At 43.4% G+C, this 23,577-nt stretch overlaps 3 protein-coding genes across 6 annotated transcripts; 1 reads left to right on the plus strand and 2 right to left on the minus strand.

Annotated features, from left to right (window-relative positions):
- Nucleotides 1-255: 255 nt before the first annotated feature.
- dhx34 (DEAH (Asp-Glu-Ala-His) box polypeptide 34) lies at nt 256-7,905 on the plus strand. The gene is made up of 16 exons (XM_043265099.1): nt 256-1,140; nt 1,460-1,771; nt 1,846-2,100; nt 2,755-2,857; nt 3,261-3,478; nt 3,616-3,790; nt 3,882-4,075; nt 4,417-4,518; nt 4,599-4,865; nt 5,019-5,192; nt 5,273-5,378; nt 5,465-5,571; nt 6,521-6,802; nt 6,880-7,065; nt 7,162-7,312; nt 7,693-7,905. The coding sequence occupies exons 1-16, from the start codon at nt 445-447 to the stop codon at nt 7,824-7,826; spliced, it is 3,462 nt and encodes a 1,153-aa protein (XP_043121034.1). The 5' UTR covers nt 256-444; the 3' UTR covers nt 7,827-7,905.
- Nucleotides 7,906-8,492: 587 nt separating this feature from the next.
- Nucleotides 8,493-16,825, minus strand: spred3 (sprouty related EVH1 domain containing 3). 4 transcript variants are annotated; one of them, XM_043265101.1, is made up of 6 exons: nt 16,485-16,824; nt 13,907-14,072; nt 13,572-13,740; nt 13,312-13,373; nt 12,803-12,964; nt 8,493-11,607 (listed from the first exon to the last, which is right to left on the minus strand). In XM_043265101.1, the coding sequence occupies exons 1-6, from the start codon at nt 16,493-16,495 to the stop codon at nt 10,642-10,644; spliced, it is 1,536 nt and encodes a 511-aa protein (XP_043121036.1). In that variant the 5' UTR covers nt 16,496-16,824; the 3' UTR covers nt 8,493-10,641. The 4 variants fall into 4 exon arrangements, with proteins under 4 accessions (XP_043121036.1, XP_043121037.1, XP_043121038.1 ...); XM_043265102.1 differs by lacking the exon at nt 13,572-13,740 and having other exon boundaries at nt 12,803-12,974; nt 16,485-16,825; XM_043265103.1 differs by lacking the exon at nt 16,485-16,824 and having other exon boundaries at nt 12,803-12,974; nt 13,899-14,025.
- Nucleotides 16,826-19,279: 2,454 nt separating this feature from the next.
- On the minus strand, nt 19,280-22,298 carry psmd8 (proteasome 26S subunit, non-ATPase 8). Its single transcript, XM_043216930.1, has 7 exons — nt 22,144-22,298; nt 21,484-21,556; nt 21,299-21,401; nt 20,831-20,996; nt 20,646-20,746; nt 20,452-20,563; nt 19,280-19,867 (listed from the first exon to the last, which is right to left on the minus strand). Exons 1-7 carry the CDS (start codon nt 22,252-22,254, stop codon nt 19,730-19,732), a joined length of 804 nt encoding a protein of 267 aa, XP_043072865.1. The 5' UTR covers nt 22,255-22,298; the 3' UTR covers nt 19,280-19,729.
- Between the last annotated feature and the right edge of the window lie 1,279 nt (nt 22,299-23,577).

Raw genomic sequence — 23,577 nt, forward strand, 5'->3', positions numbered from 1 at the left:
GTTCTCCTTAGTTATTTAAATGCTCCTGTAGTTTGTGAGGTGATTTTATTTTGCACAAAGCTATCTTTACACTCAGTTACAGAAGTCCTAAAACTGTTGTTATATAAAAATAAATAAGAGCTTGTTTCTTACAGTTTTTAGTGGACATCGACGTCATGTACTGGGAAAAATAATAACGCAATTTGCGTTTCTATACGAATAAAGTCTGAAGCGTTGCTGTAGGAACTATTATACATTGACACGCGCGGTATCCGGACTGTAAACACAGACGGACCAAAAACGGTCCTTTCAAGTTAGCGCTCCCGTATTGCACTTTTTCAAGAAGCGTAAATATCACAACACTGTGGTCTCAAATGCGCTGTACAATACCCGAGAAACGTCCACTCTAAATATATGATATAATATGAAATTAAGGTGAGATCATCTCAGAGATCATCATTAAAGATGTCCCGCGAGCGAGAAGACAGTCGGAGCTGGGACTGGGACAGTCCTCAGTGTCGAGCCCAGCTGGACGAGGTGTTTTTCCGCCACCATGACTACATCCAGACGGGCAGCGCCGAACACAGAGAGTTCTGGAGCTTCTTTGAGCGCTTTCAGAGATTCAAAGCCAAGCGGGAGATGACCGCGGCCAAGTCCAGCAAGCAGGAGTCACACGAAGGAAAAGCCAGGAAGAAACCCGGATCCGTGGATCTGGGGCTTCCAAAGGACTATGATGCCAGGTACAGGATCAACATCTCCGTGTGCTCCAAAGACATAGAGGAGCGCCTGGGAGGACCTGAGCACAAGAGGCGCAGGGACCCCTCCGGTCCTGGCAGGCAGGAGATCGCAGACTGCCGTCTTGCTCTCCTCCATTTCCTAGACTTCAACCAGAAGCAGAGCTTCAGCAAGCTTTCCAAGTTAAGAAAGGAGCAGAGGAGCCTCCCCATCTTCCAGTACCGGGACAGGATAGTGGAGCTGGTGAGGACTCATCCTGTGGTGGTGGTGGCTGGAGACACAGGATGTGGAAAGTCCACACAGGTGCCCCAGTATCTGCTGGCATCAGGATTCAACCACATAGCCTGTACTCAACCGCGCCGCATCGCCTGCATCTCGCTGGCCAAGAGAGTCAGCTTTGAGAGCCTCAACCAGTACGGCTCCAAGGTACAACGATCTTACCATTTAGTGCATTATTTTCACAACAAATTTTTATGTTCTATAAGTATATACAATTTACAATTTTACAGGAATACATTACATATCAAAATGAATTCAAATAGAAGCAGTTTTTAAATAGCAAAAATATTACACGTTTGCTGTATTTTTGATCAAAAAAATAATACACCACAATATTTGTCAAGTAAATTCTTACAAAATGCAAACTGATTGAGTTAAAAATTCTTCTTGGCAGAGAAAACTGTTGGGAAATTGAGAAACGGTTTGAAATTGGAAACGCATGTTGTCTTGTATGTTGTGTCTCCAGGTTGGGTACCAGATCCGCTTCGAGACCAGCCGCACCACAGCCACCAAACTGCTGTTCCTGACCGAGGGCCTCCTGCTCCGGCAGATCCAGCGGGACGCTTCCCTGGGCCAGTACCAGGTCCTGATCGTGGACGAGGTGCATGAGAGACACCTCCACTGTGACTTCCTGCTGGGAGTGCTGCGCTCGCTTCTGTCCCTGCGTCCGGACTTGCGCCTCGTCCTCATGTCGGCCACCATCAACATCAAACTCTTCTCCAGCTATTTCAACGAGGCACCCGTCCTGCAGGTGCCAGGCAGGCTCTTCCCTATTCAGGTGCGCTCTCAATACAGCCTTGTTTCTTCTCAATTTGAATGCAGTGTAAGTTTCTCCCGTGCTTGTGTGTGTAGGTGATCTACCAGCCCATCCCTCCAGAAGAGCAGGTGTCCCGCTCGGAGAAGCTGGACCCGCGGCCGTACCTGCGTGTGCTGCAGGGCATCGACCAGCGGTACCCGCCGGAGGAGAGGGGAGACCTGCTGCTGTTCCTCAGCGGAGTGGCTGAGATCTCCACCATCCAGGAGGCCTGTCAGACGTACGCCACACACACACAGCGCTGGATCGTCCTCCCTCTGCACAGCACACTCTCACTGGCCCAGCAGGATAAGGTACGCTTCGTTCGGGACGGGATGTGGTGGATCATTCATGAACTTTATGCGCTACATTGGGTTTTTTGATCAGATGTTTTCATTTTTGCTCTTCTTTTACCATCCAAAGGTTTAGGGTCAATACTGTATATTTTTATTAGAAGAAATAAATCGCAAGGATGCATTGAAGTTATCAAAAGTGAAAGTAGATGGATTTGTAATGTAATGTAAAAGACTGGATAAAAGCTGTTCTTATGAACTTTCTGTTAATCGAAGAATCCTTTAAAAAGTATATTAAACAAAATAACAGAAGTAACACGTATTAAGCAGCAAACTGATTACAACATTTATGATAATGGTAATAAATGTTACTTGCGCAACAAATCGGAATTCTGAAGGATCGTGTGACTCAAGTATTGTTGCTAGAAATTCAGTTTGCCCTCATAGAAATAAGTACAATTTTAAAATATACTAAAAGTTATTTTAAATGATAATAATATTTCACAAGATTTGTGTTTTGCTTTTTTTGTGCTGCCTTTCTGCAAAATATGCAGCTTTGCGAAGGATAAGAGACTTTAAAAGAGTCGTACTGACCCCAAACATTTGAATGATATATAAAATATGTTGCTGTATTAACTTTAAATCATTTCTCTATTCGTAAACTTTGACCTTTAGGTGTTTGACATCGCACCCCCAGGTGTGAGAAAGTGCATCATTTCTACCAATATTGCTGAGACCTCAGTCACTATAGATGGAGTGCGCTTTGTGGTCGATTCAGGTACCTGTTACTTATCAAATATTATTTTAGCATTTTAACGTTTCTCATTAATCTACACACTGCACCTCATACTGTCTGCACACTGTACCCCATACTGACAAAGTGAAGACAGATTTTTAGAAATGCCAGTAAATTTATTAAAAAAAAAAGCTGAAATGTCACATTTACATAAGTATTCAGACCCTTTGCAAAAGAACTTGAAATTTAGCCCAGGTTTCTCTTGCCATTAAAAAAAAAGTTGTGGTATCAGGCTGCACCATAACAAAATTAAAATAGTAATGCACCGTATAATATTTGAGTAAAATGTTGTATATTTTTATCAGAGCCTGCCACTAGCTTTTATATCGTTCTTTCCAAAAATATGTTTTCTTCATTTTGCAATGTCACTGATGTTTCTCAAAAGGAAAGGTGAAAGAGATGAGTTTTGATCCAAAGGCCAAGATGCAGAGGCTGCAGGAGTTCTGGATCAGTCGAGCCAGTTCTGAACAGAGGAAGGGACGAGCGGGCCGAACCGGACCGGGAGTGTGTTACCGACTCTACTCTGAATCCGATTATGACGCCTTCGCGCCGTATCCTGTTCCTGAGATCCACAGGGTGGCGCTAGACTCCCTCATCCTACAGGTGCTCTCTTACATCTGGGCAAACAAATCTTTTGACTTATTTAAAAAAAAAAGAAGTAGAAGAAATACAGTGTCATGGTGCCTAATTTTAGCAGATTATTATAAAAACTGAAACTGGTTCAAACGATGTTTCTGCAGATGAAGAGCATGGGTCTGGGTGACCCTCGCACTTTTGCCTTCATAGACCCTCCTCCCGCTTCTAGTATTCAGACTGCAATGATGTATCTGAAAGAACAGGGGGCTCTAGATGAAGTCGGGGAGCTCACCTCTATTGGCAGGCTGCTGGCTCAACTCCCTGTGGATGTGGTCATTGGTAAAGAACGCCTGGCTGCTGTTTTGCATGGTTAGTTGAGCTTTCTGACGAATCGACGGCATTGTAAATGTTCTCACTTGCGTTTGTCCAGGAAAAATGCTCGTTTTGGGTTCGGTCTTTAACCTGGTGGAGCCGGTGTTGACGGTTGCCGCCGCGCTGAGTGTCCAGTCTCCCTTTCTGCGCAGTGCCCAGCACAACCCCGACTGCTCCACTACTCGCCAGCCCCTGAACAGCAACCAGGGCGACCCCTTCACTCTCATGAACACCTTTAATGCCTGGGTGCAGGTCAGTCTCTCGGCATCCCGGCCTGTTTTAGCGCATCAGCGCTGGAGGCCTGCACGAGCATTACTAGAACCTGAATGAGGTGTATAATAAAATAAATAGCGATATTTAATATTCTACACCAAAGAAAATATTGTTTTGTATAGTTTCTATTCAAAATATAAAATATATAACATCTATATATACATCTAAATGGCCAGAATTATATAAAGTTTTGTCCTAATAAATTATGAATTCCTAAACTTAACAACATGCTACTTAGATACCACATTGATCATCTGTAGTATAAATAGATATTCTTTTGAGATTTTGAGAAGTAATATTAATGTATCCGATGACAACAGGTGAAAGCAGACAGAGGAAGTGGCTCCAGAAAGTGGTGCAGGAGGAGAGGGCTGGAGGAACAGAGGCTCTACGAGATGGTCAACCTCCGACGACAGTTCAAAGTCAGCAGCTTTCCTCTGTGGCTTCCTAACAGCTTCAGCCCACGGGACTGCTCTTGATAGGTGTCCACCGGTTCTTACAGGAGCTGCTGCGGACTCACGGCCTGCTGGAGACGGATACGGGCAGCAGGACCGGGCCTCAGGACCGAGCCCGGCGCAGAGAGAGGCTTACAGAGAGACAGAAGCTCCACCAGCTGAAACGAGACCATGAGCTCCAGGAGAACACCAAGAGGAGAGTCCTGCGTCTGGAGGAAGGACTGGAGGGAGATGCCCTGTCTGGGTCAGACGATGAGGGAGCAGGGTCGAGCAAGAAGAGAAGAGATGATGCTGAACAGACCGTGGACATACAGGTGCCCCAGCAAGATTTTATAGCATATGAGAGCTAATCTAGATTCAGTAAGTTACTGTGTTAAATTCTTAAAGAGACAGTCCACCCAAAAATGAACAAATTTTCTGGAATTCACCCACACTGTAAACTTTCTCCTAACCTATGGCTCTTACAGGAAGTCAAGTTCAAATTACGTCACAATGTGAATGAGCTGCAGGAAGCGGCATACGCCAGTGCAGATCTGTCCTCCCGGCAGCAGTCTCTGCTCAAACTGGTGCTGTGCCGGGGCCTTTACCCACAGCTGGCCGTGCCAGATGAGCACAACGCAAACCGCAAAGACTCTGAGCAGGTGACGGCTTCGCATTCCCGCATGCACAGTAATATCAGGCGGCTCTGGACGGCTAACGTTATTTTATGTTTGTGTGTCAGGTGTTCCACACACGAAACAAACAAGGCATTGTGATCCACCCGACCAGCGTGTTTGCCAGTGACCCCGAAGTTCTGCACGTCCCCGAGCACGAGACCAGCGAGTTTGGTACATGCTCCTCTGTGACAGGACAGGAACCGCGGCGGATTTTGTTCTCCAAGTCACTGTTGTGCTCTTATATCCTCTTTCTGTAGGTGCTGATAAAGGCCAGAGCAACAGGCATCAGTTACTGGCTTTCGTTACTCTGCTAGAAACAAACAAGCCTTACATCTCTAACTGTTTGCGGGTTCCAGCGCTGCAGGTCTGTGACAGCACTTTCCCGACTGGGAAAGTCAACAAAACTCTTTATATAATTTGACCTTTTAAAAACAAGGCAGGGTTAGTTCGTGTCATAAATCCCAGATCAGCTTAATGATATTTCTGAAAAATTAAAGTAAATTAAAAAAAAAGTTATTTAAAACATTTTTATTAAACGCACATATATTGCGAAATGTTATTAATTTGTTACTGAATGACTACACAACATTACATTTTCAAAACCAAAAAAGTACACAAAAAGTTTAAGGTAAGTATAATTTTTTTTAAGAAATTTATACTTTTATTCAGCCATTTTTGATTTGAAAAATCTCATAAAAAACAGTTAAAGCACTACAAAAGATTTCTTTTTCAAATAAAAGCTTTTTTTTATTTCTATTTATCAAATAAGCCTGAAAAAAACACATTGTGGCTTCTTTTAAAACATTTAAAACAATGAACAGTGCATTTATTACCATATTTATTCATTTATTCACGTTCATAAAAATACAATAATTCAGTGCTAGTTCAAGTCAGCTCACAGTGCGTTAACTAATGTTAAAAAACACGTCTTGTGCTTTTAATAATACATTAGTAAATGCTGAAATTAGCATTAAACTAAGATTAATAAATGCTGTAGACGTATTATTCATTCCTAGTTTATCTTAATGTAATTAAGTTAATGTAAACTTTTGAACCTTATTGTAAAGTGTTACCTGTATGTATTAATTTTTATCTTAGTGCATCAAGTTAAGCTACGTAAAAATAAGAAATATGGCTTTGGCAAGTTTGGCAACTAGCCGAAATCAAATAAATTGAAGGGGTTTTATATTTGCTAAGTATGTTAGCAACAAAAGCAACAAAAATTGTTAGACTGTATTTTAACTCAAAATCATAACCAGCCCCAAACTGTATGTTTCTAACTATGTGATGTATGTTCTCGGGCGCTGCTCCAGGCTCTGCTGCTGGTGGCCAGCTCTGTGGACAGTAACGCTGACTGCACTCGGGTGGTGGTGGACGGCTGGCTGGAGCTGGGCCTGACCGACGGAGACTCTGCGCTGAAGGTGCTCTCCTCGGCCCTCAGTCTGCGTGGCGAATGGGAGAGGCTTCTCCAGGCTCAGATCGGGCAGGGCGGCCCGGGCTCCTCCGCCGGACTCGGCTCGGCCGGGCCCAAAGTGTCCCGCAAAGAACTGGACAAGCTCTGTGAGGGACTGGTGCGCTTTCTGTTATACACTGAGGTAACGAGGCGAACGTGACGGTGCGTCTTTGCCATCAATCTTGTTCGAACTCGCGTGATGATGACTCCCTCTCATAGGTTAGTTACAGCCTGAGGCGTCTGGCGGCGCTTCAGTCTCAGAACCTGTACATCGGACCGCAGCTGGATCCCGATCTGTCTTCCGCTTCGGCTATCGGCTCTCTGTTTCCTGGCATGAAAGCCGAACCAGATCCCATTAAAGGAGGCCTGCGTTTGTGCAGCTACTTTACCTACAACTGTCTATGTGTAAGTGCTCTTTCTCTAACAGGATGTGCTTAAAAGCCCTTTCTTGCGGCGCTCTAATAGCAGCACTTCCTTCGTTTTTTGACGTGTGCTGTCTAGGACTCTAAGGACCTGTACAGTGAATGTTTACGCACTTTTTGGAGCTGCCCTCACTGCGACCTTTACATGCCCCTGACGCCTTTGGAGCGCATGCAGCACGAGGCCACCTGCAGGCCGCCGGAGGAACAGCAGCCTGAGGAAGAGGAGGAAGGTGAGGAAGGATTGCGTCTTTTCGCCGTAAAGGCTCAGATTAAGCTTGGATGTGTTACTGTAGAGCAGTGCAGAGATCATGTGTTTTTGCAGGCCGGCCTTTCTTGTGCATGAATTAGATTAGCTGTAGATTTGAATATGAACCGGAACAAATTTTTAAATCTAAAATGAACAATTTGAAATTGAAATGATTCAAAATATATTAATTTGAATTATTATATTATTAGTATTATAATATCTTAATATCGTTTTGTTTCTAATACAAACTTGTATTTACCTTTGTTACGCCTTAATAATATTTTCAATATTTATTCTGCAAATGCTCTAGATTTGAATATCACTAATCAGATCTGCACGGTAAATGTTTTTCTTTGTTTTCAGAGTCTGAAAGCGTACAAACGTCCTCATCCTCTTCATCGGGCCTGACTAGGGTCTACCATTGTGACGTCTGCAATAAAAACCTGACCCTTACCTCGACGGAGATCCTGAAACACAAGCGCCAGCACCTGTCCTGAAGTCACAGCTCGCACTTTTCTGTCCATCCGGTTCTTCTGTATTTACGGTACATTTTTAAATAAATGCGAAAACTCTTAATGAATTCTACTCGCATTTAATCAAGTCGTGGAATTGCGTTACGCTGACCGAGGCGCCCTCTAGTGGACAATCAAGAAGTTGTCTCCGCCTAGCGGTCAGAGTGATTATTGCATGCATATCAAACAGATTTTTTTTAAAACATTATTTTCGTGACAGTCAAGCACATCCTCCTCCCAGTTTGTATCACGGACCACTATAATACAAATTATTAATGCAACTGTTTATATAGGTTGTGTTTGCTGAATATAATAATACACAGATTTTAATTTCATTTTTATTGATATTTAAAAAAAAATACTGTCTGCACATAATTTCCATTACTCTATTTTTTTTGGAGGGGAGGGGGTGGGGTTATTGTCGCAAAAATATTAATATACTTTTCTTTATGCAAAATATAAATTCTTATGCGTTTCATTTGAAAATAGGGATAAATATGACCTGGGCAAATTCTGCCTATTCCAACTGGATGTTTGGATGGAGCACAATGCGCTCTAATACGCCAGAACGATATTGTGAGTGAATGGTGAACGATGCCGTCCCACAATCAGTGCACATAAACACATGTAAACACGATTCAGAGTGCAAACTTTTCATTAAAATATAGAGTTAGGGTTTAATTAATGATACAAACCCACGATATGTAACACCTCAAAGCAGCAAATTGGCACAAAGTCAGAGAAGTAAGACAGCACAGAAAATAAAAACCCGTCTCCAAAAATAAATAAAGAATTAGAATAAATATCTCAATAAATATATAAACAGGTAATATTTTCCATTGATTACTTTTCAAACTAATAGACACATACATATTAAAATATGCACATTGGCAGAAATAAACAACCTGGAAAAGAAAATGAGTATTTAGGTACGTCGTTACTTAGAAATTATAGGTTATTGGTTAAATAAATCAAAAGGCACATTTATTAATAGGATGTATGACTAGGGCCCTCAAGGGTGGTCTCATCTCGCAAAGTTCTCTTTTTTTTCCAGTGCTATTTTTGGGTCTTTTTGTGTTTCTCTACTCATGTCTAATATTCTGCCCATAAAGAGTGAGTGAGAGAGTGTGTGCGTGTGTGAGAAAGAGAGAGAGAGGATGTTTCACGTCTTTGAAAATGGACTGAAATGAGTCCAGATGGACAATGAAATACAATGCATGTGTGTAGATCGAATGGTCCAGTGGTTCATCTTGCTGTAAAACCCTTTTCTTTTAAAGTGACTCTAATGAGCAGTTAATACAACATTGATGGAGAAACCTCTTGGAGATCGGACGTTAGTTCTTCTCCATCGTATATATATATATATATATCGTAATTTAGAGGCGTTGTCTTCCTAACTCAAACATTGACTACAGGGCTGTGTCTGATTCCCTAACTCCTCGTTACTAGCAGCAAGGTAAGACAAGTTCAGGGGAGTTGAAATAGCAGCTTCAAGATATTTAAAGCAATGTTTCGTAACACTTTGAGGGCCAAACCGTTGTGCCAGGCAGTGTTTGAACTGATTGGTCTAAATTTTTGCGTCCTTTTTCCGGTTTCCACAGTGAAAACGAAATGATGTACTGTAACACGGTCACAGCCAGTCAGAACGTAGCTGATGTTTTTGGACCATTGGGATTTCACTGTGGGCGGGGCTACCCAGATCAAATGTCCTGTCACTTCGTTTCTCTGTTTAGGACACGGAGCGATGGCCCAAAAGCACATGCGATGTGCGTTGTAACTCATCCTAGTTAACGATTGAGTACTTCTCTTGTTGCCAAACGGACAGATAAAGTTAAAACGTTGTGTCACACACAACAAGCCTTTGCTCTTTTATTCTTCACTAATAACTAATTGCACTGTATTTTTGGTGGCGTGTACAACTACATTTCAAGGCCTCGGTTCCCATTTGCTGCGCAAATGTTCGGCAGATTCCCGTTCTAGATTATCTCTCCACGTTTTTGGTCTATACTTCAAATATAGGCAACATTCTTGGTTGCTGGCAAGTTCAATACAGCTATACTCTCTTTGACAGAAGAATGAGCATGTATGTGGTGAAAGTGGTGGTTTTGGTGAAACTGCCCTCGATCAGACCGTTCACGTTCCCTGTTCTCAAACAACTAAAAGTGATACGACATCGACATGTTCTCCTTCACAAATATGTTCCGGCTGAACATGCGTGGAAAAACCTACCGCAAAGACCATATACAAAACCTCACCACAGCACACAGTCCCCGAAATAAGTCTATCTGCCTTCCTCTCCTCTGGACTTTGAGGTAAAACTCAGTAACTTAGAGGTACAAGGGGAGTGTATTCATTAAATCAATTGCAAAAAATATCTTTCAATAGTTCAAGTAAAATTAGATACTCAAAAAAAAAAACATAGCTATGAACATTTTTCATTTTGTATTTTCTCCCTAAATTAAAAATAAGAAAAAAAAAACTAACAATTGTTTACACGTCACTGATCCCCATTCACTCCCCACCTCCCGGAGACGACCCCTGACCCCGACGACCAGCAAATCAGAGAGCGATCTCCCCGAACCCATGCACCCACCGCCGGTACGAGCGTGAAGGGTCCGAGCAGAGAATAGAAAGAGCGGAATGCAGCAGACGGCCTCGGAGGGGGCGAGGGGATATTATCGTGAAGGTTTATGTAGGAGATCTGGCTCTACGGCTGTTCCTCGAAACGACGACGACGTCTTTGTGCTCCCGCCCCGTCACAATAAGCCCCGCCCACGCGCCCTCCCCCCCGGGTCAGGCCTCATCGCACGGCCTTGTGCTTTCCTCCGCAGCAGCCGCATCTCTCCCCACAGCGCAGGCATGCGCGCAGGGGCAGGTAGCAGCACATGCAGGGCACGAAAAGAGACAGCGCCAGCAGCGCCATCCAGCGGGCGCAGCAGAGCGCGTGCGGCCGGCCGCCCATCGAGTCCTCGCACGAGCACGGCTCCCAGAACTCGCCCTCGGAGTCCGACATGCAGTGGTAGAGCAGGCTCTCCGCGCACCACACACACGTCCACTGGTGCAGGCAGTGTAGCGCCGGGTCGGGAGCGTCCCGGCAGCGGCCCCGTCCGTTCTCGGAGGCGCTGAAGACGGAGCGGCAGTATACGCAGCGAGACGAGCAGGAGGAGGAGCCCTGCGGACAGGAGCTGTCGTCGTCGGGCGATATGGCCTCCCCTCCGCCGGCCCCTCGCTTGCGAGTCCGAGAGTGGGGCGTGGCGAGCGAGGTGTGGATGCAGCAGGGTGAGGGCGAGCCTTTGCCCGTCTCCTGCGGGGAGCCGCTGGCCGACGGCACTCCCGGCACGGCGTTGGGCATGCAGGTGGGCGAAGAGTTGCGCTGAGAGCCTTTGGTGTCCAGCATGACGGTGACCTCGCAGCCCGTGGGGCCCACGCCGGCCAGTTCTTTCTCGAAGCGCACCACGCAGAGCTCCGACTTGTCCTGGCCGCCGCCCACCACCACGCCCCCCGTCAGCCCGCCCACTTTGGTCCGTGTAGCACCGGCGCGGCGGTAGTCCTCATAGCCGCGCGTACCCCACAGGTCCTTGCAGGGGTCCAGGCTGCGGAGGTCCCCTTCCTCCAGCAGGGAGATGGTGGGAGAGAGCGGAGAAAGGGGGGAGGAGGCAGGGGGCGCTATTGGGGGTCGGGGAGCTGGAGGAGGCGGAGGGGGCGCTGGAGGGTTCAAAACAGCAGTGACTTGGGTGAGCTGGTGCTGGGCCGGTCGGGTGTGGATCTGCGATGAGAGAAGAGCGAAGGTTTAATATATTTACTCTGGACGGGCAGTGACACTATGCTCGTTTTTAAAGTCTGGATCAATTCGTTAATTCAGAAATACAACACACATGCACTTCATTCGTAAGGTCAGAACGTTCACTTGCTTTGGTCACAATCAACGGTCACTTTTGTTAGTTTGTTTGTCTGGTGTGGTTTGCTTTCACACTGCCCCTTTTGCAAGTGAACCAGAAACTGCAAGGGTGTATTCACACCTGTCTTGTTTGTTTCGATTGAATCGAATTAAAGTTTGTTTCTCCCCTTGGTGTGGATCTTTTGAATACAGCGACTGCCCTCAGACCAAACAACCGTACCGAGACCCAGCGGAAGAGGAACGCTTGTACTGTCGAATGGACGAGTCAGTGAATAGATGTTCTTAGCAAACGTGTGGTTTTGTTTACAGTTTCTGGTTCACTAGCAAAAAAGAGCAGTGTAAAAGCGAACAGCGCCAAACAAAAAAAATCTACGATGTATTCGGTCCAGATCAAAGCAAACGAATGCAAAAACACCCTAAAAAGCTGTCACTTTATTATAAATCTAACAAAGGCTTTAAGGTTACACTTGCATTTACAGTGTAAAAAAATGAACTGGGTATATAAAGTAACTATATGTGTTAAGGTATAATTCATTTAGATTTTATATATATAAAGTATAAGTATAAATAAAGTCATTCGATTCAGGGTGATACAACCCCATAAAGCAAAAAAGGCTAATTAAAAAGATGAATTCCTTGAAAACAAAACCAAAAGTGCTTCACTGTTTAATTGAATGAAACTGCTTTCATTTGAACAACTTTTGTCCAACAAATTAAAAAAAAATCATCCTGCTTGTAAAATGCTATGTGGTGCGACTCCCAACAAACGTATATTAATTATTAATAAATCTAAAAAAATGCATATTAAAATATTTTAATTAATAATGCTTCTGAAAGAAAGCAGTTATCTATTTTTTGTACATTAATACGGAAGCATTGACATGTTTTCAAATTGTATTACGTTATATTGAGGGTTGCACCACTTGACATTTTTTCCACTGACCTACACCGTTTCTTAAAAATAGTGAAAAAAAGTTACCGCGTAAATACAAAGAGTGCACATTTCCCATTTTGCACAGATGGACATACTAGAATCAGCTTTAAAGCAATGTGAATACTTTACCTGGGCCGGGGTCTGCGTTGTGCAGGTGTGACCAGTCCCATACGCAAACTCCTCTGTGGAGCGCACAAAACAGGTGGAGGAGGACTCACTGGTCACAATGGTGATGGGTTTGGGCAGCATCTCTTTTCTGCTGTTGGATGACGACTCACTCCCTGTATGAGACTGAGACAGACTGCAAGTCATCAAACATGCAGAACCACCTCATGTTTACGCAACAAGATGGAGGACAGAAGGTGTAAGTTTGGATTTTCTTGTTGCATGAATGCGTCATTCGCTAAATCGGCAAAACGAGCTTTAATATTTTGATGGCTACAAAGACTTTCTTTGGAATGGCATGCACCGGTGAATTGCGCACAATGAGACCGGGAACGCATAGGGAAATAAATGCAGTCAATTTATAATGGCTTCAATGCCTATCGCGACTTTGTGAGTATCTAGATGTAATTCTCAGACAGACGCAAAGATGAACCAGATACTCTGAAGCACTTTGATGTGATAAAGACACTCACTGCTTGACCGTCATCCTCAGTGTCGCCCTCTTCAGGTGTCGAGGAGGATGGCGAGTCAGATCCTGCAGGGAAATATTCAAAAAAACAGATTATGGTTTATCATAAGCGCATTTCAGAAAAATAAGATTAAAATTAGGCACATAGGCAGCATCCTTGCATGGCATTGTCTTCTTCGCTGCACTGGCATTTATTTAGCTTTGAACCACTAAACTGCATTAAATCCTTTCACTCCAGCTTCCCGTCTTGTGCCGCTTCTGTACCTCTGTCCAGCTTCTCAAGGACACTTTGAAGCCCCCTCTCGAAGGAGATGGCGTCAGCTGGACTCTGGAAGGTCAGACCAAACTTCCTCTCCTCCACACGCCAGTGATGGAAGATGGGGTTCACCTTGTTGTAGACCAGACCCTTCTGAATGGCGCATTCCAGCACAGGCTGCGCGAAAGGCCAAAAAAAAAAAAAAAAAAAAAAAGAGACAGGCGGGTCACTCGTGGGCCGCTCGTGAGGGCAGCTACCAAATTACCCCGACTACCAGGACTGTCAGGCTGAGGGAACATCAGCGCACTCAAAGACAGGCATGAACACACACGCACACACTCACTGCTCGATCGCGTAGCCGTTCTCCGCGTATGACGTACTCTCTCCGCCCACGACCTTCAGAGCTCCGCCCCTTACATATGATCACATGACTGAGGCCGCCACCTCCAAGGGGCACCCAGCCACCGCTAGAATCGTCACGTGTCATCACCACAGCTCGGACACGCACACTGTTAGGGAAGTGAAAGCAGTGAGTGCACTAGCCAGCTGAGCGCAAACACACACACACACAGACTTTAAGACATAGGCAATTAAAGAAGAAAATACAACCATCAGTATAAAATATTAAAATAGCCTCAAAATTAAGGTAACTGACAATCAATTAGGGAAAAGACACAGAGATGCAGTGTGAAGATGTGCGAGGAAGTACTATTATTGGCCTGCAATATCCACTGAAATGATGACGTTGATAAACCATTTTGTTTCTGTAATCTTTCTGGATATATTTCCGAGGTGGGACGGTGGATTTCATCCATTTGAAGTTTATTAGATTGTGAAAAGCGCCATGAAAAGAAAGGATGTGTCAGACAATGAGCAAGTTACATTACAAAAAAGACTGTAAAAAATGGATTACCAGAAATAGCATGCCCTAATGAACTGGCGTTGAAAAAAAGTAAAAAAAAAAAAAAAAAAAAAAAAATCATGATTTCTTGTTGACTGGGATTTTGGAAGTGCTTAGCACCGATGAGTCCCTTAAACATCTACAAGCGTTCTTTTTTTCAGTGTTGAAAAATTACAGTTCTGGAGATCACGGTTTTGGGAGGAAAACGCACCTCACAGTCTTTTTGCTACAATATGGTTGATGTGACGGTCACAGCTAGCAGCAGGCACGTGACTGGAGGGGACTGGATGAAACATGTTTGGCTCTTTTTCCTGCCCACGCCGTGACGATGATGTTAGTCCAAATGAAGAGTCATTTCAGAGGCGGAGCACATTTTTGTTAAAATGTTACATCAGTGTGTACCACAATAGGGCCCATAACATACGTTTAAAGTGCAGTAAATATGAATAATTACATGCTGATGTTTTAAGTGCAATTGTTTTCAGAACTTTTGGCCACATCCATTTAGCCAACGACGAGACACGCCCCCTTTCCGAAACTCCGCCCCGAACTCGCAAATGACTGACAGGCCGAGGACGTTTCTGATTCGCTAGAAAAGGGCGGGCCGCTCCCCCCGACTAACTTTAGTTTTGCTCTGACAGAGACAGGTGTGACTGGTCAAGACGCCCATTTTAGTGACGCCTGTCAGGTAACAGGGCTATTTTATGCCCTGTGTTCAAAAAATTCCACTTCAGTATAATTTTGAATGATGTGTCACGGTTGGTTTCATCGCGCTAAATGCACTGAATGATCTTAAATCACAACGTCACGTGCGTTCCCTAAACCGTAGGGAGCGTATAAACAGCGAAGCGCGATTATAACAATGAGAGGAAACAGCGCGATTTTTTTTTTTTAATGGAGGGTCACGTGGGCGAGGAAAAATCTAATCACACTTCCAGCGCGCGCACGTACGGAACAAGCGTCCTCAGCCGTCGCTCGTTTCCGTAGAAAAGTCTTTAACGTAGTCGCTCCGCGTTACAGTGAAACCGACATAAAGCAACAAAGGGCATAATGGCTCCGTATGGGGGAGCAGCGCAAAGAAGGAAATCGTAAATAAATGAATGGCCCGAGGGGAACGAAATGTGTGGAGATGATGAGGGAGAGAGGGTGGGAGATGAAGAGTTGAGATGTATCAATGAACGCGCCCATTCGCCATACAAGGCCCTCATAGCGGCTTTCCAGTCCGACAAGCTCCATTACAATAAACGCTATGAAATCACATCCATTTTGATTCGGAGCCCCCGTTTGTGTTATTAAACGGCTTCGGTTGATATAAGCCATCGCGGCGCCGTATCGTTCACGCGCACTCATTCGTTCACCCCGCTGTTTTATGAATGGATAAAACCACATATATGCTACAGCACGGCGAATTCAATGGGCAGATGAGTGGGTGAAAGGAGGATATGGACAAGAAGAAGAAGAAGAAGAAGAGAAGCGCTGGGGGGAGGGGGAGACATGAAGAGGAAGAGGAGGAGGGGGGTGAGAGAAAAATCACATTTCATTCATAAAGTTTGGCTTTAAAAATCATAATGAAACTCGAGACGCGTTGATAAAAGCATCCCTCTCCGCCTCCATCCCGCCAGTGCGTTCCCGACGCCAGAAAACTCGCCATATTTCTTCGATTTGGAACGACACGTTTTATAATTCACGGATGTATTTGCTGGTTATACGTGGAGCCTCCACACACACACACACACACACACACACACATACACACACATCATCATCTTCGAGACAAAAAGCCGTCTCTTACTGCACCCCGTTCGTCTTTCAAGCGGCATTGAAGGCGTTTTATGTAGTGCACTTGAGCCGAGGCCCGTTCACTGGCGTTATTCATCAAATGTTGGATGTATGTGGAGAATATGGTGTACGGTGTTGATAGCCATAGCTGCGTAATAGTGTTTATGAGCATCTTACAGTCCATTAGAGGTGCTGCAAATCAATCAGTCAGTTCTGCTCAAATAAAAATGCATGGACTTACTCGCCCTCCATGGCTCGGTGTTGCCCGCCGCTTCGAGCTGGCTGCCCCCCGGTCTCTCGTCTTTTTTATTCCCCTTCTTACCGAACACACACACTCGCGCGCGCGCGCGCGCGTTCTCACACTCACACACACACACACACACGCGCGCGCGCGTCCTCACACTCTCGCTCACATACGCACGCACGCGGACTCTCTTTCACTCACTCCTTGCGCTCGCTGCTCTCATTTTCTCGTCTTTCTCTGTCCACCTTCACAGAGTTTCGGATGGGCTCGAGGATGCAGCAGCCATTTTCCACCGGCAGCATCATCATCATCGTCCTCCCTCTCTCGCGCGCTCCCTCCCTCCCTTGCTTCCTCTCTCTCTCTCTCTCTCTCTCTCTCAATCACTCCCTCCCTGTTTCTCTCTCTCTCTCACTCTCTACCTGTCTACAGCAGTTCTCACACACTCGCATTAAACACACTAGTGGATGGACACTGTGTCCCCGAGTGGGAGTCGCATCGGTCCACTTTTGTGGCTGTCGGGACATTAAGAGCGATGTGCTTCTATAAATGGCCATGTGCATAAACAGCCGCCACCGTCCAAGCCGAAAAGAGAGTGTCCGCTAATGATAAAGAAAGAGACGTTTAGACACGACGAATGATCAATGGTGTAGTAGTAACGGAGTGATAAGTGCACGAAGTCTGATGATCTGGTGTAGATCAGCGACGGATAACGCCTCAGCACCTTGGACAGCTCCCATACAGCTCTATACGCCATGACAGAATTCACAGCAGCTAGTCTCCATTCATCTCCAACTCCCCATTCATGTTCACTGATAGCCCACCATTGATAAACAGCCACGCCAACGTCGAGCCTTTATTACTCAAATAAACAGCTCGTCTCGCTCCCGTTCAAGCTTTTGGATAAGGCACACGAAGTTACAACACGGCAGAGCCTAAATAGTTCCCCGTTTTAATGGAAAATGATCATTTGTCTAATAAATGTTTGCGCGGGAATTTTTTTTTGCGCGCGGTTTAATTCAAATGTGTAAAAATGGCAATCGTTTGAGAACGGAAATGATACGAGGAATCGTAAACACGGTCAATTTTTTATTGACACGTATATTTTAGTTGTTAAATTGGTCGTAGCCCATACTATCGCTATGTTTTTATTATTCATTTTTTTGTTTTTTATCAGAACAAACGCTATACAGAAATGCCCGACTGTACATAAATACCAATCGTTAATCAAAAGTTCTTCTCTTTGCTTTTTATTAATAATGATCTCTTCGTGCTGTAGTCATTTGCCTCGAATACAATTATTATTAAGCGGAACGCTAATGTAAACAAAAATCAATACCTAATTAATAAATAATCAAAACCTGAAAGAAATCTAATGCACTTTTGGTTTGGAGATATCCCAACAACATTTAGTACTTTAAGATGTTGGCCTGGTTTAGGTTAAGACAGGATTAGGCAATAGTTAAATTAAGACATTTATGCCTAAGCCTTGTTTGTGAAGCTGGTTTATTACAGTTTCTTGAATTTCGGTTACATCAATAATGTAACCTGATAATGTTCTGGTTCTGATGATCCCGAATATTTCTCACAAAAGCTGTAAGTGCAGGGTTTTGAGTCAAATAGCGAATTACAGAAACAGAATATGGTTTGATATTACAAAAGGGACTAAACTATCTTTACCTTACTATATAAACTACCTTCAACTTTTGGCACAAACTCTTAATTTCTGTAACAAAAAGCCCCATTCTCTCATATAATACTTTAATGTATCTTTAGAACTCGTATATGAGAACCAAGCCGTTAAATCAAAACCCTTACAGAGAGGAAGGGCCCTCAACAGGATCCAAGAGTGGAAAGGTTAAAGTCTGTGCTAACAAGGGCAGATCTTTTATTAGACAGCACACATTGTACCTGGAGAGCAAAGGGAAATTGAGGCTACAACTAAAAAGACGCCAGCTCGGGTACCAGCTCCACGTGCAAGAAAACATTAAAGAAAGCAAAAAATCAAAACCATTCAGAAGTCCCTTTTCTCTGCCCTCAAGTGTATGATCGAACGAAGTTGTCGAGACAAGAAGATCCTCTCTCTCTCCTGGAGTTGGAAAAGCTGCATGAAAGGCCAAAGGAAAGGAAGTACAGACCCAGACCAGAGAACATATACATATCATCCAGAAAACGTGGCTCTGGGAGAAGCACCTTTTATTCAAAACGCAGTGATAGTGTAGATTTTAAGTCTTTAACCCTGCTCCTGGAAGCCCACTGCCCTGCAAAGTTTATTTCCAACGTGGAAACACATCCGCGTGAAGGTTCTCCAACTGCTCCACGTGATCTTCAAAGGAACCTTTTAGAAGATGACGTTCCAGCTTGATGACGCCACAATCTGTTGGTCAGATCCTATCCTCAATTAGCCTTCAAAACACAATGCAACTATGGAATGAAACAATAAGACAAAAGTACATCCTGAGGGGCACTGGTACGCGTACACCGCTTGAAAGCTGTCTGTAATTGTTAGAAGTTGGTGAGTCAACTGTGTGTAAATGTGCATCTTAACGTATCTGTGACTTAACCTTGGTTGTCTAGCCTGAACATGAAGACTATGAGACGCTCTACAGCGTCCGATACAAATGCTGACATTCTTCTGTTAAAAGTTCAAATATTTCATCATCAGCTCAGCAGACAAATGAACCACCTACCTCACTTTTTTCATTTGAAACAGACACATTTGCACAGCGGTTCCTGCATGCAACACGAGCTAAATGGTAACACGCTACCGATACAGAGTTTCAGAAGGCGTTTTATAAAAGAGTCAGAAAAACGTTTTTTATTCACCAGAAGTGTCTCGTGACAGCGCCAGCCAGGCCGGTTTTCCTCACATTTTTTAAACAAACTCAACTCTCGATAAAAACCATTTACGTTGAGAGGAACAACATCTGAATATTCAAAATAAGACATATTAAATGTTTATTTAGAAAAAAAAAAAAAAAACCCCACTTGAGACCCAGTCATTAGATATTCATCGGTGATGCAGACAATCATACAGAGAGACCCTGATACAGGTGGATATTAATAACTTGTATGCTAAAGAGTTCTGGTCTCATCCTCTGAGAGTCATTATTTGCAGCCACGTCATCCTGTGTCTAAACTGAGTACAGATATATGGCCACTGTATAATGGTTTGATTTGTATATTTGGATAAACAAACGTGAACCTTTTACGTATGCGTGTGTCTAAATGCTGCTATATCCGCACTACACAATCATTTCCAGCTGCCTTGCGTACTCGATGACTTGTTGGGCCAGTTCTGTGGAAGGGATGGTCACTTCCTCTGTCTTTTGATGCTGGGTGCTGAATGAATAATATCCATCGGGGCTCTGGGTCCAGCCTCTCTGCAGAGCACAAAAGCCAGACCGTGAACATATATCGGTTTCGGGCCAATACACGAATAACCATTTACTCGCCCTCAGGCCAGCTAAGATGTAAATGAGTTTGTTTCTTCGTTTCACCAATGGATTTTTATTCTGACGGCAAGCAAACAGCGGATTAAAAACGTCGCAATAATACAGTCCATCAGTTAACATACCGTGAAGAGAAAGGCTCCTTGTTCGTAAGAAGTTTGGGATATAAAGACGCGTATTTTAACCAGAAGCAATGTTTTGAAGTTGAAAACATACTAATGCTGGATTTGTTTTTTTTACAAACACGCATGGATTATTATCAGCTGTTTGGACTCTCGTTCTACGACGGCACCCATTCACCGAGGACCTCACTGGTGAGCAAGTTATGGAAAGCCAATCCAAATCTGTTTCCGATAAAAGTAACTCATCTACATCTTGAAAGCCTTCAGGGTGAGTACGTTTTCAACAATTTTTTGGGCTTGATTTATTTTAGTTTAGTATTACATCATATATTAATTGCAGTATAAAACAAAATAGACAGCTAATCAAAAGCACGATAAACGTCAAACACTTACCTTCTTCGCATATTCTGTCATCTTTTTCGGAGAGGAAAAGAAAAGCACCCGCGTGGCCTCATTGAACTGAATTTGTTCATACGCTTTCTCTATACAACCTGCAATCTCATCTCTACAAATAAACAAACAAAAACTACATTTATACGACAGTTCATCATCTACATTAAGTCACCGAGACCATCAATGACCCCTACCGAATAGTATCAAGAAGAATGTCAATGAAGAAGTTGTAGCTCTCAGCAGGAATATTTCCTTTGGCAAGAAAGACCTTGTTGTAACTGCCTTCCATCAGATACTGAAACAAACAAAAAACACAAAAAGGTATGAAACAATTAGATGCTGCTTAAAATAAGCACTGAGGAAGAAAAAGGTCCCGTACCTGCTCTAATGAAACTGGATGTCTGATGTAGACATTCGTCTGGATGTCTTTTGCGCTCAGTCTTTCCAGCTCCGTGTGGAACTCAGACACTCTGTTCTGAGACAGCAGGAAGAGCAAGTTGAGACCCAGCAACTGGTGCCTGTAGGCTGACTCGGGCAACTCGTCCCTGCGACATTTAATAAGAGACGAGACTATAACGGGAGCGAAGAAAAAGCCAGCGTAACGGTTCAGGGTATAACATGCTGAAAATGTATACAGAATCCTAATCTATTTCTCAAAGAAATGCAGTATGTTGGAAACATTCATGCATATTCCTGTAGACATGTGATGGTTTGTGTCCAGTCCTTTTGAATGCTGCATCACACTACAGAGACCAACATACAGGCAATATGTACATTCCACACAACTAACTGTTAGCATTTAAAATTCTAATTCTGAGCGATAGTGAATGAACAAAAGAAAAATTACTTGTAATCAAAGTAATAACACTTAAGTTGAGCCATGTAGCGTTCAAAGGAGGGGATGTCTTTCTTTAGAATGCTCCATAATGCTCCAATCTCCAGAACGTCTCCTAAAAAATATATATATATTAGTAACAAATAATTAAAACATTTAATCTAAATTTATATTTTCCTATTGTGATTAATACTTACTGGCAAGGATAAGCTGTTGTTTGGTTAGCTTGGTCCCAGTAGTTGGTAGAAAGTTCAACTCTAGCAGGGATATCTACACACACACACACACACACACACACACACACACACACACACACACACACACACACACACACACACGCGCACACAAAATAACGTTTAGATTAAGGTCAATAAAATGTGAAAAAAATTATATTTATTTCCAATCGGCTCCTCACAGGTGTCAACTGCGCGACCTGTATAGATTTGTTTTATTAGAATAACCGCCATATTAAACAATAATATGCAACATACCACAATTTGGAAAATTAAATGAGGGAAAAAAAACTTTTAACATTACCTGCGAATGAATATAAATACAAATTAGTTCACGCACTCTGTCATTTTACATAATCTCTGCTGTCTCGGTTCGACACATGCTAGCTTAACTTGGTACATTGGCGGTGAACAAAGCCAAATCCACACAATTCACCGAAAAACACATGTACTTTGACGACATATCTCTGCTCAAACGCAAAAATACATTGTTTGTTGGTGAACAGGAATCAATCGGACTGAACCGTTCTAGATAGCAGCACTGCTAACCGTTCATCAGCCAGCAGCAACGGCTTATTTCTATAGTTTAGGCGTATTAGTGCTGTTGTATGATTTTCATCCTACCTTTAGCTTGCTCAGGATCTCACCACATTTATTAAGATTTGGATTCTTCTTGTTCCACTCGGCTTTCAACGTTTCATATAATCCCGCAGTCTCTTTCAACACAGACGCCATGGTGATTCTGCAAAAACGTACGACACCGGTCTGTCAGAACACGGCAGTGCGCTGTCGTAAAGAATGTTGGCGTCACCATGGAAACCAGTATAAATGGCATTGAGGGGTGTAAAATTAGGTGTTTGCGCAGCAGTTTATAATATTTCCTTAGTTAAAGAAAAATCTATTTAAAATTATATATCTTTTTTTTTAAATAAAAGATACGTCCAATACGATTATGTTGATAACTACATCAGCATTAATGTTTATATACCTATTTTGAGACATTTCCTTCCCGAAATCAAGATTTCATCTTTTTATTTGTTCATTTATTGTTGAATGTGGTGTCTTTATGCAAAACATATTGGGCGTTTAAAAAAAAGACTCCCAGGAAGACTCTAAAATCTTTTATTAATTTGTTTCATTTATTTAATTCGTATTGTGCTTGCTATTGACTTGTTATCGCATTGTGATGTTTCGTGAGAAAGATCAAGACAGATGAAATAGCAGTAGGGTATAATATGAAATGACATTAATGACATTATTAAAATTGTATCTATGAAATACGTCTCAAATGCAATGCATTTCCATTTTTAAAATGGGGGGAGAACGGCAACATAAACGAGCATGCCCATTCAGAAAGAAAAAAAAAAGATAAACAAAATGTTGCGTAATACTGAAAAGTCATTATTGTCTTTTTATTCGTGATCATCCGTTTAAAGTGGGATGAGTCGTAAAGTGACGCATCGGCGCCCTCTGCTGGAGACTGTGCGCAGCGTCCACAACATTATCAGCGCCGTTAATTAATTACTAGGATCCGCGATAATGAAGAGCTGCGGGTAGGCTGGTCCCGAATGTGAATGTTTCTAGCACTCCGTCGATGCAATATCGTGAGATTTATCGAGTTACATATCGCTCCGATCGATTATGACATGGCTGAAGGAAGACGTCTCTATTGAATGAAGGACATGCGCAGTTGGAAGGAGACGAAGAGGAAGGAGTGGGTGGTGGTGGAGGAAAATCTATTCATTGCGATATTTCTGTCACACCGGGCAGCGGTGATTTTAAAGCAGCAGATCGTGAAGGTCCAAGCCACACCCTAACTGTAAGCGATATTCAAGCGCAACTTCGACCGCGACCAATCAATGGCTGTAAACAAGAAGGAACGCCACGCCCCTTATACATACTTCATAAAAATGCCTTTTTGCGAGGGGGCAAATGGTTAATTTTAGCCTTTATTACAAAGAAGCCAACCCTCCACTGTAATGCTTGAGGTCGCGCCACCCCTTATTTGTGATGTTTAACAAAGAGGGCCAATCAGAGCCCCCGGTGTTTCATCAAAAC

The sequence above is a fragment of the Puntigrus tetrazona genome, chromosome 18, assembly GCF_018831695.1.
Source record: "Puntigrus tetrazona isolate hp1 chromosome 18, ASM1883169v1, whole genome shotgun sequence".
Lineage (NCBI taxonomy): Eukaryota > Metazoa > Chordata > Actinopteri > Cypriniformes > Cyprinidae > Puntigrus > Puntigrus tetrazona.